The sequence below is a fragment of the Podarcis pityusensis genome, assembly GCF_964106645.2.
Source record: "Podarcis pityusensis genome assembly, chromosome: 17".
Lineage (NCBI taxonomy): Eukaryota > Metazoa > Chordata > Lepidosauria > Squamata > Lacertidae > Podarcis > Podarcis pityusensis.
The window spans coordinates 7,358,974-7,372,827 of NC_138042.1; the positions used below are offsets into that span (position 1 = coordinate 7,358,974).

A 13,854-nucleotide genomic window follows, 5' to 3' on the forward strand; every position below is an offset into this window, starting at 1 on the left:
TGCAAACCCGGAAGTAGGTGTTTTGGTTTGTGAACTTTGCCTTGGAATAAGAACATGTTTCGCTTCCTGTTGAATGTGTTCCATTTGTAAATTGAGTCCCCCGCTGCTATGGGAAAGCATGCTTTGGTTTAAGAACGGACTTCCAAACAGATTAAGTTCGTAAACCAAAGTACCACTGTATACGTATTCATTCTAGACATTGTTAAGATTAATGGCAGGGATGGTGAGGCTTTCTCCTAAGAGTGAAAGAAGGGGAGGGAAAGTATGTGGGGCTAGTGTTTTGTTTGTTATTATGTTGTTTGTGTTTTTATTCTGTAAACCGCCCTGTGATCCTCAGATGAAGAGTGGTATATAAATCAGTCAGTCAAACAAACAAATAATAAAACTGTGGCTGGCTAGGAGTGATGTGGACAGACAGATAAGATAGGCATGGTAGTATAGGCATTTGAGGCGAATGAGATATGTACTGGAAAGCAGTGGCCGTGGGCTTAGTAGCCTGATGTTATGTGCATTAGCTTGGCAGTAAATCCTATTGAGGCTTATTCCCAGTGATTTCAGCCATACTGAAGTCAATGTATGTGATTAGTGTTGCCACTGCAATGAGCTTCAGGATTTGTTTGCAAGTAAGCACACATAGGATTGGGCTGCATGGCACCAGACAGAAGAGAAAAACAGAGGAGGTATGGTGGCACATATTTCATGACTTAGTGTCACATATCGCATGTCGTGTGCAATATTAATGGAACACACTTGTGGTTTTCCGGAAGCGCTTTGGAAAAGAAGTGGGGGCTGGGCAACCATCAGCAGAAGAGGGAGATAATGCGGATAACTGGAATGAGGGAAACAGGGACAACTTCTGACTGATCCCATTAAAATATCCAGCTCCATCTGGCCTGATGCTGTCTTGCACTGACTGAGAACAGAACAAAGAGAAATGAACAGGAACAGGAAGCCACCTTCAGGAGGCAAAGGCGCTGCCACACCTAGACAGGTAAGTTGCTATCCTCTTTTTCTGTGGTGTGATCTGTCTTAGGTGCTCTTTCTTGAAAGCACTTTGTTTTAGGCTGTGCAGGTATCTGATCCAAGATGCTGCTTTCTCATCTTGAGTACTATGAAATAACAATGTGTAGACACAACAGGTCCTCTCCAGCCACTCTTGTTTTATGCCCATAGTGTGTAATCCTTCTGCCACAGGAAATCTTGTTTTGTAGCAGTATAATTCTAAATGCTCCTGAGTAAATGTCTCCTCATGCTTATGTTTGCAGAAAGACTTTTGTAGTCTTTCTTTTTCTAGTTACCCATACCAGGTTAACCCTATCCTAAGCCTCACTATTTTCCATGCATGCAGGGAGGGGCTGGCCCTCCCCAAAGAGGCATATTCAAATAACATAACCCTTTCAGGTTGTACAACCTGCGAAGCTAACAGTCAATCTAACTGGGTTAAAAACACAACTTTACTTACCTTTTTAAAATAAAAGGGTAGACTCTAATAAAGAAGTTTGATAATGTTTTTAAAAGCATTGTATATGACTCTATCATAAGCATAAATGTCTCTAACAAATGTTAACATACTGGGTTGCCAAATGCACAATTTGGCCCTAGTGCTTCTGCTTTTTAGGGTTTCCAGCTTACTGAAACCATGTTTAAAGATACAAGATGCATTTTAATTGTAACAGTATCATTAGATGCTGCACCAATAAAAAGTTGACACGGTTGTGACCCAGCTGTGTTGTGGTTAGGGGGCAGAGTGAGAAGTGGGAAAGACTGTTGGATGAACATTCTTTACTGCTTTGTAAAGTGGCAGTAGGTGTGGCAGAGCAACAAATTAGTTCATAGTCTGCTTGCAAGAGGAATTATTGTGCAAAATGCTTCCTTGTTCTGGAGATGTTTTCCAAGATGTTAATGTGGGTGTGACTTGGGTGTGTTCTGAGTTTAGTCCACCCTTTTAGATTCCAGTAGGCAGAGCAAAGCAGCGTAATGTAGGGCAATTATATTTAAGTATAGTCTTGCTGTGACAGTGGCATAACATTCCTTAGCAAATAGAGAAACCTCTGAAGGCTGTTTCCTCAGCTGGTGGATTAATAAGGCCTGAGCAAATAGGCCCTAGTGGAAGGGAACAAGCACTTGCCTAGGGCACCAGGCTCCTGTGCAACAAGTAAAAATTGTGATGCAATGAAAGTTCAGTTAATAGATCAAGTACAACATTAGGACAATTTAAATGTTAGAAACGCCCCCAATAATATGGTAGCCAGTAGAGTAGCATCAATTCTGATAGTAAAAACAACATATAATTCTGTCAGTAGACTCATAATGTCATTTATGTTCCCCTGAGAACTAGTACTTTTGTTGCAATAAGTATCCATACAATATGCTCACATATTATTGCTTAATAATATTTAAGGCAGAAGTCTCTGTTCTACACTGCAAGAGGTAGTTAAAGGAATCTTTTTTTTTAAGAAAAGCTAAAGGGGTTGTAAAACACATATCTTCTTTGAGGTGAGCTTCAGACGCACCCACACACCCCCATATTGTATCCAAGCTTGACATAATTTCTACGGCATCTCTAGATCTAACATGCACATTATTCAGGCAGGTTTGTGTGGTTACTTCTGTGGTTATGAAGGAACACTACTCTTGTTACAGAGAAATGAAACTCTTAAGTTCCATTGGGGCAAGACTTCATCTTGTGTTCCATCTATTGCCATTTGATACCCTGCTGCAGGGTTATACACGCAGGCAATATCTTACCAGAAAGGCAGTTTGTCTACCGTTATTAGTCTTCTTGGTAACTCACAGATAAAGGAGGCATAACATATAGAATAAGAGAACAGGAAGAACATACTTTTAAAAAAGATCAGAAAACATTTATTGAATATATGGAAAATAATTCAGTGTACAGCTGAAAACGCTAGCAGCATTAAGATAAATTCAACAGTGTAAATAAGTTTTGATGGATGCAATAATGGAAAACAGATTGGTATAGTTTTTGTAAAATATGCGGGGATATAAGATATGTAAAATGAACCATGGAAAGAATAGAAGGGAAGTCACTGATATCTTAAGTAGGGAAAATGTTTATTTGAAATTGTAAAACAGAAAATTTAATAAAAATTATATTTTTTTAAAAAAACTAAAGTGTGTATGTACACCTGGGGGGAGCGGGGGATAAAGGAGGCATACCCTGTTGGGAATGCTCCAGGGAATGCCTGGGCAGTGATGAGGCACAATGTGAATGTGAATGAAGACTGTGCCCCAGAAAGCGCTGCAAGATGCAAGGAATCTGTGGCTGGTGCTCAGGGGTTTCTTGGCAGACAAATCAATGGACAAATCAATGTTGTGAGAGTTCCCACATGGTATGAAGTTTGAAAAATGCTGCACGGGGTCATATCCTGTTGTGGCTATCATTGATATTTCATAAGAAAAGGAAAGAATTAGAACATAATGAATATTTGTGGTTTTTTGTTTGTTTGTTTTTTTAAATCAAAGGAACAGTCACCAAAATCAAAAACACACAAGCTATATACAGTACATACGTACCTCTGCCCAATGCTTCAGCTGAAAAGGTTCCTGGAGTGGCTTACATATACAGTGGTACCTCTGTTTAAGAACAGTCCAGTTTAAGAACGATTTGGTTTAGAAACTCCGCAAAACCGGAAGTAGTGTCCCGGTTTGTGAACTTTACCTCGGTCTAAGAACGGAATCTGAATGGTGGAAGGACACCGGTGGCGGGAGGCCTCATTAAGGAAAGCGTGCCTTGGTTTAAGAATGGTTTTGGTTTAAGAACGGACTTCTGGAACGGATTAAGTTCGTAAACTGAGATACCACTGTAATCAATTTTAAAAGACAATCCAAAAAACAAAAGAAAAATGCTGAGGAAAATTGTCTTCCCCAGCTTGGATGGAGGCTAATGCTGGTACTTAAACACGCACACAAGCAGTGTGTCTGCTAATGCAGTCATTAGTTTACTACTACAACAACTGCAACAACAATTTATTCATCCCCAGCCACTCTGGGCAGCTCCCAACAGAATATTAAAAACACAATAAAAGATCAAACATTAAAAACTTCCCTTAACAGAGCTGCTTTCAGGTGTCTTCTGAAAGTCAGATAGTTGTTTATTTCCTTGACATCTGATGGAAGGGCGTTCCACAAGGTGGGCGCCACTACCGAGAAGGCCCTCTAAGATCAGTATCAGCAAATACTATCTATAAAGCATGAACATCACAAAGTAAGTCTACAGCACTCTTCATGACAAAGTTGTACCTCATTTCCTGTAGATGGGTTTGCTGTTGGATTTTTCACCCGAAGGTTTGATGGCCAGTGATGGGGAGGATGATCACGAACTGGAGGCTGAATTCCTGGCCATTGTTGGAGGCCAGCCAGATCCAAAACGGAAACCAAATGGAAAAAGTAAGTGGTTGCCAGGCCCTTGTAGTGTTGCCTGTTGCTTAAGAAAGTGACTTGAGCGCTATGGAGTGTGTGACTGTGTGTATGGGGTACATCTTGAGCCCAAGACACAATCTGTCACCCAACTCTGCAGTAAAGGGGGAAGCTGCCTATAACATGTCCTTCCCTTCCTCTTTATTTCTGTGCTTTCTTTGAACTCTTGAAATATCCTGAATTTCCCATCCCTCCCATTGGATATTATAGATGGCTCTTCAGGCTGCACAAATTTCCCACTCAGCCCCCACCTTTATGCTGCTGAGCAGTGATTGTTTTGGGCTGCAGTACTAGGGACACGGGTGGCCCTGTGGGTTAAACTACAGAGCCTAGGACTTGCCGATCAGGTCGGCGGTTCGAATCCCTGCAATGGGGTGAGCTCCCATTGCTCGGTCCCTGCTCCTGCCAACCTAGCAGTTCGAAAGCGCATCAAAGTGCAAGTAGATAAATAGGTACCGCTCCGGCGGGAAGGTAAACGGCGTTTCCGTGCGCTGCTCTGGTTCGCCAGAAGTGGCTTAGTCATACTGGCCACATGACCCGGAAGCTGTACGCCGGCTCCCTCGGCCAATAAAGCGAGATGAGCACCGCAACCCCAGAGTTGGCCACTACTGGACCTAATGGTCAGGGGTCCCTTTACCTTTACTAGGAACTTTGTACTGCTTTCTTGGGGTAACTGTCAAGAACAGTTGGCCACCTGCTACTTCAATGGCGATGCCACAGTTCACCTTAAGCTTGGTCGCCACCACCTTTGACCTCTCCCCACATCAGCATGGACCCCAGTCATGCATCTTGGGGCCTCAGTGCAAGTGAGGGCACCCCTTCTTACCCACCCCCCATTCACACTCTACTAATGGCCTTGCCAAATGCCTCCTTTACCATTTTGAAGCAAAGCCAGTAGACATGTCCAACTACTCCCAAGTGCTTGATGAAAGAATCTATTGAAGACTTGCAAGTTTCAAAGAACTAGAATCTTTCCCTCTGAGTACTCCTTTTCCATGGTCTTCTGATGGCTCTGTTGTTGTTGTTTATTTAATTATTGTTTTCCTTTTTAAAAAAATAATATTTATTAAAATTTCAGAAACAAAAAATTACATAGTTAAAGAGAAAAGAAACAAGGGAAAATATGTATTTTTTTTAAAAAGAGAAAAAACATACAAAATACAAAGTACAGATAAAAAATAATAAAAAATAAAAAACACTTAAAAACAAATTAATCCTTCCGTATCTTACATTTCGTTTCCTTGCTTCCCTGACCTCCTCTCACCTCCCTTTTTTGTATTCCAGTTCAGTTGGTTAATTCAGCAATTCCTTTCCCTCTTTGTTTATGTCTTAGTCCTTTAACTTAGTATATTATAACTTTAGATTCTCACCTATTAACCATCCATTTTTACATACACCTTTATGACATTGCTGCTAGAACCACTTAACTTCATTCTGACATCATTCTAACATTCATTAATTTTAGAATATTTCTGTAAATAGTCTTTAAATTTCTTCCAATCTTCTTCCACCGACTCTTCTCCCTGGTCTCGGATTCTGCCAGTCATTTCCGCCATAATTATTGTTTTCCTGCTCTAAGCATTTGCAGTTGTTTCAAAACCTGTTCTGAAATCCCTTTTTTGACCAATCTTGAGTTGATTTTGTGACATGTGATAACGGCCCGTTGTTTGCTTTTTCTCTCTAGCTCCTTTGCCAATGGAAGCTATTGAAAGAATGGCCGCTTTCTGCATGAAGGACCTCGACGAAGAGGATGGGGTAGAAGAGGAAGATTTGGAAGATGACGACGAACTCTTGGTAAAAATTTCCTTGGAGGATACTGTGGGGAGGTGGTGGTTGGAGACTGACAGTGGCATTATGTGGATAGAGAAGGGAATTGCCGAAGTGGTGAGGCAGGGGCAGGCTAAGACGGATCCTCTGAGAAGAAGGGGAAAGCCTGCTAAATAGAGAACAGGAGGTTGTTCTGGGCACGTGGAGGAGAATAATAGAAAGCATATAAGCATTAATGAAAGAGGAGACAAAAGTGGTTTGTGGGTGCAGGAAAGACAGTTTCAGTTGGTATTATGGATCGGAAGTCGATTGGATGTTCTGGGAAAGATGTGTGGGAGAGGAACTAGGGATGGTACCAGGGCCGTCTTTAGCAGATGCGGTGCCGGGGTGCAAATATCCGCCTAGCGCCCCCAAATTACCACGGATAGTGTTGGGGTGGCTGTAGCTGCACACTGCCAGTCATGGGGAGGGGTGCAACTCTTCCCCCGCTGCTGTGGGAGAGCGATCCCCGCAGAGGCCTGGGAGGGAAGTTGCACCCCTCCCAAGCCTCTGTAGGAGGAGAGCACAGCTTCCCTCCCAAGCCTTCTTGAGAGGAGAGTGATCCCTGCAGAGGCTTGGGAGGGAAGCTGCACACCCCCCAGCCTTATGGTTGGCGGGGCGCAGCTGGCGGGCGTGCAGGGAAAGGGGAGGCCGCCAGCAAAGCCGCGCAGCTCCCCCACTCACTCGGGCGCCTCTGAGAGGCCGGCGCCCTGGCGCGACTCTCCACTAAGCCCTATGAGAAAGATGGCTCTGGATGGTACAGTTCAGGGTGAATGGAAAGGGAAAGATGGGGGCAGATAAAGCCTTGCTTCAGATTTTGTCAGTCTTTCCTTGAAGACTACAAAATTTGAATGTATTCGCAATATTGTTCTCTTCTGTGTAGGCTGAACTCAATGAAGTCCTTGAGGAAGATGCTGAAACCAAGGATGCTCCAACACTTTCTCCTGCTCCTGTTAAGGTGCGAACCTCCCTTCCAGCTTGGGTTTCTTCCTCTTTTCTTCTTGTTGGGCACTTTTTAAATTGCAGATGAAACTGATGTTGAAGAATTTCGTTCTTTTCCTTGGACTTGTTAGCACTAGTTGATAACCCACAGGCCAGTAGCCAATTTTGCAGTCTTGCTTGTAAATACAAGGGAGCAGTAAGTAGGACTTACAGCTCTCATGTATCTCATAAAACAAAAAAACTCTTTCAAGATTGCTAAGAACGTGTGTAGTAGCTAAGGGGAAGAGCTGTAATCTGGAGAGTCTCCTGTTCAAATGTTGCTTTAGTCATGAACCTGCTGGTTGGTCTTCACACTAAAGGAGTGGGGGGAGGGAGCTAACCTGTGGCCCCCCAGAAGTTAATGGACTGCAACTCCTATATTTCATTTTTTAATTTTGTAAGGAAATCCAGAAGGTCGACGTCACCCTGCTTAGATAGCCATCCCGCCACATTCCAGGATAGAATGTGGAAATAGGGTGATGGTGGAAATAGTGGCAGTCAATCTCTTTTCCGGTGGTTTGAGGCTCCTGAGCTGGGCTCCTCCTCTATCTGCCCTGCTTGGTGGTTCCAGGTTTGAGGTCGCTGGTCCCTAGATAGGTGTGATAGCTTTAACTGAGGGGCCAATAGGTTGATTTGGCCCAGAGGATCTTCGATGACACCGTTACAAATATCATGTTGTTCAGCTGATGTATCATGATGTTCAGCTGGTTTTCGCAGAGCAAGGGTTTTGCCGACCCGTATAGGCTGTACAGGTAGCAGGTCGACAGCTGCATCTTGCGTCAGTACTGCTAGCGGGTCAAAATTTGACAAAAGCTGTGGATCTTGATTGCGTATTGGGCTTAGAATAATGGAAGCCTCCAATTCCGGCATCGAGGCAATTTATTAATTTTATAATAACCACACACAAAAATCAAACCATAATTTTTAGCTCATCTGTATATACAGACCACAACATCACCATACCTTTGATTTCCCTCCACTCCCCCTCTCGGTTCCATTGTTTTCTTTTTATTCATTCACATCCATAAAGCCTTATATTCCTGACAGTCCAATTTTAAACCCTTATTCATCTTATTACAAGTGACTTTTAAAAGTTCAATTCATGTAGAAATCTGTACACAAAACTTTTAAAAATTGCATTAAACATTTCCCTTTTTAAAAATCAAAGTCCTTTCTTTCTTGGGTTTCAAATTACCATATTTTTCCCTCTATAACATGCAGATTTTTTCTCCTAAAAAGTAAGGGGAAATGTCTGCGCGTGTTATTGAGCGAATGTGTGGTCCCTGGAGCCGACAGGCGCGAGTGAAGGCAAAAATCAGACAAATATCAATCGTCCGGAGAAGGGAAGCCTTGAAAAGAGGAAGCTGCTGCTTTCCTGCATTCTGCCTCAGGGTCTTACTGCCCACCCGCTTCTGTTTGTTACTGTGTTTGCTCAAACGGAACAAAGAGCAGAGAAAACCCCTCCCCTCCAGGCAAGCAGAGGGGAAAGCAGAGCGTCCTTCCTTCTAATTCCTCTCCGTGCTCCGGTGCTGCAACATGCAGGTGGGGGGGAGAGAGAGAGCTGGCTGGCTTGGGTGGGTGCGTGGGGGGAACTTTTGCCTTCCTTTCCTCCCTCCGGTAAAACCCCTCTCCTGCATTCTTAGCCAGCTGCTTCTCCGCACACCCCTCTCGGTGCTCCTTGTCCCTTCCATGTTTTTCCTTCCCTCCCCACTTAAAATGTGGTTACAAAGCACGGATCCACATGGATCCTCAGGATCTTTGCATTGGGTCACCCCAAATTCACCATCAGATCACATAGCAATGATCTGATGCAAAAACAGGGCTGCAATGGTGCAAAAACGTGGTTACAAAGCACAGATCCACATGGATCCTCAGGATCTTTGCATTGGGTCACCCCAAATTCACCATCAGATCACATAGCAATGATCTGATGCAAAAACAGGGCTGCAATGGTGCAAAAACGTGGTTACAAAGCACGGGTCCACATGGATCCTCAGGATCTTTGCATAGGGTCACCCCAAATTCACCATCAGATCACATAGCATGTCCATGGCTACAGCCTGCACCAAAAAAATCACGCACCCACTGTTGCCTGGGGCTGAAATGGTGCAAAAACATGGTTACAAAGCACAGATCCACATGGATTCTCAGGATCTTTGCATTGGGCTACCCCAAACTCACCGTCAAATCACATGTCTGTGGCCACAGCATGAAGCACAAAAATGATACATCCACTGTTTCATTCAGAATTTTTTTTTCTTGTTTTCCTCCTCTAAAAACTATGTGCGTGTTATGGTCAGGTGCGTGTTATCGAGCGAAAAATACGGTACCTAATTTGTCCTGCATAGTTCACTAATTTATTTTGCCAATCTTCTTTATCTTCTTTGGCGGTGGCTTCTTCCTTCTGTGGGGGGTGGGCACAATTCCTCTATTTCCTGACCATTTGCCATGATGACTGAGGCTGATGGGAGTTGGGAGTCCCAACAGCAGTTGAAGGACCACAGGATAGACTCTTCAGCCTCCAGCTGTAATAGGGGAAGAGCAACAGTGTTCTAGACCACAGGGCAGTTGCTGTAACTCTTAATGACATAGTGTGCATGTGTGTGAAGTGTTTTGGACTTCTCTGCAGCAGGGGTGGGCCCCCTTTTTAAACCAAAGGGAGGGCTGCATTTGCTTCTGGGCAACCTTCCCACGGCCACATGCTAGTGATGGGCAGGGACAGAGGCAAAAGCGGGCATGGCAACAAAGGTAAATGGTAACTTTCGGTTTCTAAGCACACTCTCACATTCCTCTCTTCCATTCAGACAAACAAGAGGCGTTACTGGAATTCAAGTAGACACTTAGGGTGCAAAACAGGGCCAGTGAAGAGAGTGGTGCTAATAATAATAATTTAATGATTTATTAAATAATAACTGTTAACTAATAGCTAACAGAGAGAGCTTTAGGGAGTCCAAATCCATAAAACAGCCTCATATAGTAGGTCCATAATAATAATTAAGGCTTAGGATGATAGCAAGAGAGTGCAGCTTTGACAATGAGGCAATGACTTCTGTTTTTCATACTGAGAGTATGCTCTCTTTTTCCTTCTATAAAATGATCTTGCTCCAGCTGCATTATAGTGCACAGACAGGTGGGTGTTTCTGCAGGGGAGTGGAGGGACAAGGCCACTTACTTCCTTGCCCAGCGTCTGGAACTGTTGGGGCGGGGGGCATGGCGTCAGATGTGCAATGTCTTGCACAGATCAGCAGTCGACAAATGTGGGGATTGGATTTGTTTTTTCCCTGGGAAAAAATGGTCTGTTTCATGCTTTCCCAGACAAATAATACCCCTGCTGATTCCAGCAGCACGGAATCCATTTTGCTAGAAAGACTAGCCATGTACAAAGCTGCAGCTGCTAACGCAAAGCAAGCCAACGAAAGCTCCAAAGTGCGTCGCTACGAAAGGGGGATCAAGGTAAGCCACCAGATATTCACCGAAATATAATTTTGAAATTTGGCAATCAGATCTTCTAGGTTTTGTATGAAAAACTATCAGAAATTGAATTTTTAAATACTGTATTTACTCAAGTCTAATGCGCACTGTTTTTGCCAAATGATGCTGCAAAAAAATGGGTGCACATCAGATTCAATGGAGCAGTAAAGGTACCCCTGACTGTTAGGTCCAGTCGCGAACGACTCTGGGGTTGCGTGCTCATCTCGCTCTATAGGCCGAGGGAGCCAGCGTTTGTACGCAGACAGCTTCCGGGTCATGTGGCCAGCATGACTAAGCCGCTTCTGGCGAACCAGAGCAGCGCACGGAAACACCGTTTACCTTCCCACCTTCCTACTTGCACTTTGGCGTGCTTTCGAACTGCTAGGTGGGCAGGAGCTGGGACCGAACAACGGGAGCTCACCCCGTCACGGGGATTCGAACCACCAACCTTCTGATCGGCAAGCCCTAGGCTCTGCGGTTTAGACCACAGCGCCACCTGCATCTCATGGAGCATTAGACTTGAGTAAATACGCACCTTGCTACCAGCTTCTAGCTGGTGGTGAGAAGCAGGCTCTCTCCCATCAATGGAGAGGATTAAAGAGCTCTGCACCTTGTTGCCGGTTCGCGCTAGCATGTGAGAGGGGAGAGATGAAAGCAATCCCAGGGCCGCTCTTGATCTCTAAGCTACAGTAAGCCGTTACCTCTGCACTGGCCCTTACCATTAGGGTGTAAGGAAAGAGTTACAGCGTTGGCAGACGTAGGAGGCAGCAGTACCAAACATGAGGAGATCTTGTGTCTGATTAGATGAGCAAGGATGTAAAAAAAATGGAAAGGTTTGAGGAAGAGTTTGAAGTCTTGAAGGTAGGAGCAACAATTTGATGGATGTGAAGACTTAAAGGAATCCAGTGGAAGTTTCTTTTAAATTTCTATAAAGAGACAGATGGAGGCTTCAGAGCGATGTGGGGAAATAATATTTTGGTATGCGTGAAATACATGGGTTTCTGGGTTGGGAAAGCCCTCTGGAGGCATTCTCAGCTTGTGTTTTAAGTTTCTGAAACGTGCATGTTACAATATATACATTCTTCCCTCAGACTCTGGAAAACTTGTTGACCTCTGTGAAGAAGGGCAAAAAGATTGACGAAGATGAAATTCCTCCACCAGTGTCTACAGGAAAGGTCACAAATTCCCAGCAGCAGGGCTCTCCTTTGGAGACAGCTCCAGCCTCACAGGTCTCCTCCGCCTTGGATGAAACTACAATTGTCGCCAATCACCTTCCTCCAGAGTCAACTCCTGCAGCTCCTGAGCAACCACCTTCTCGAACACTGCCTCTACCTGAACTATCCCCCAAGCTGCCACCACCAGTACTTCCAAAACCAAAGATTTCTCCACCTCCTCCTGTGTCACTTAGATCCCCAGAGGCTCCACAAGAAAAATCTGCCACTGTGGCACCTTCCCCTTCTTTGGGTTAGTACTAAATGCAAATATGCAGCATAAAAAAGACCAAGATGTTTGAGAGATGTTTGATGGGTGATTGGGGTAGCTGTGGAAACCCAGCCAGATGGGTGGGGTATAAATTATTATTATTATTATTATTATTATTATTATTATTATTATTGCAAACATATTTCACCATGGGTTAAAGGAGGGGTTGCATAATAATAATAATAATAATAATAAATTTATTGTTTATACCCCGCCCATCTGGCTGGCTTTCCCCAGCCACTGTGGGCGGCTTCCAACAAAATATTAAAATACAATAGTCTGTTAAACATTAAAAGCTTCCCTAAACAGGGCTGCCTTCAGATGTCTTCTAAAAGTCTGGAAGTATTTTTTCTCTTTGACATCTGGAGGGAGGGCATTCCACAGGGCGGGTGCCACTACCAAGAAGGCCCTCTGCCTGGTTCCCTGTAAGTTGGCTTCTCACAGTGAGGGAACTGCCAGAAGGCCCTCAGCACTGGACCTCAGTATCCGGGCAAAATGATGGGGTGCCTTCCAGGTGTTTGTTGGACTCCCAAGTCCCATCAGCATGGCCAGCAACCGGGATGATATGGGTTATAGTCTAGCAACATCTGGAGGGCTAGGGGGTCCCCACCTCTGGGTTAAAGCCATGTTTAGCCTTGACTTGTTTTTCAGAACTGTTTTTAGCCTGGTAGTCAAGTAGGTGTCACAAACAGGACCTAAACAAGGACCCCAGGTTCAAATTCTTACGGTGCTCATTGGATGGGTTTGGACACTCTACTGTCTGTCTTTCTTTTTTTTTAAACATAATTTTTATTAACAGGCCAATCATATCACATTATTTCAAATCACATTAAGTCTTTCAACCCACCTTTGATGTCAGAGAACTCAATAGGAATGGGCTTTCTGATTTCTAACAAGAAATCACAAACTGAATCAAAACCAACTAAAGTACTAGAGAAAATGGAAAAAGTTGTTTTCTTTAAAAATATACAAATATCATGTAACTTTGGTTCTTTCTTTGCCCTGCCCCAATGAATAGGAGCTATCCTTTTTATTTTTCTTGCTCTAGTTAGCTGTGTTTTGGCTGGTACAATTTCGTTTCAACACTTTAAAAAGTGGTGTCACCACTTCCAGTCGCTTTGGATTGGGTTGGGGGGGGAGAGTGACATGAATGAAAAGAAAACCCCACGCTAATACATCATGGTTAATGACTGTATTTCTTCTTTATGTCATTTGATGCTGTAACCAACCCCGTGACAAGGTCAGGACAGAAATTTTACTTAGAGATACATTAATTAAAACCCTATTTAGACAACCTGTGCCCCAAACATAATGGCGAGGATGCAAAGAGTCCTTCAGTTTGCTGCATGCACTCACATCACTTACATTTTGCCTTGTGTTTCTCTAACGGCTGATCCTCGTGGCAAGTTGCTTTTGAAACTGATGGGAACCTCAAGAGCAGTTTGTGTAATGTCGTGTGGGATGGGGGACTGAAAAAAAACCTCACAGGGACACACAGCCCACGTTGTTCTCTGGATCCCAGTCTTTCAGATTGCTTTGACAGGGATGTGCAACAGCATGTTCTACATCTCTGTCTTGCTAGTAGTGATCTCTGTTAGCTGCTCCGGGAGTCTTTTTGACTACAGAACACAATGTGTGGTTTGCTATGCCTAATAAAGGATATTTGATTTGATT

General features: G+C 43.8%; 1 protein-coding gene across 3 annotated transcripts in view; it reads left to right on the forward strand.

The window, feature by feature from the left end:
* CC2D1A (coiled-coil and C2 domain containing 1A) overlaps positions 1-13,854 on the forward strand; it is a 62,196-nt gene that overhangs the window by 874 nt on the left and 47,468 nt on the right. For 2 of the 3 annotated variants that reach the window (XR_013981004.1, XM_080988068.1), the window contains exons 2-7: positions 883-991; positions 4,278-4,410; positions 6,125-6,234; positions 7,130-7,204; positions 10,543-10,680; positions 11,790-12,162. Coding sequence is in view for 2 of the 3 variants with exons in the window: in XM_080988068.1 (XP_080844194.1) it covers positions 935-991; positions 4,278-4,410; positions 6,125-6,234; positions 7,130-7,204; positions 10,543-10,680; positions 11,790-12,162 (886 nt within the window). In the remaining variant the exon portion in view is untranslated. Of the gene's footprint in view, positions 1-574; positions 681-882; positions 992-4,277; positions 4,411-6,124; positions 6,235-7,129; positions 7,205-10,542; positions 10,681-11,789; positions 12,163-13,854 lie in introns of those variants that run through there. The other variant, XM_080988069.1, reaches the window with a different exon arrangement.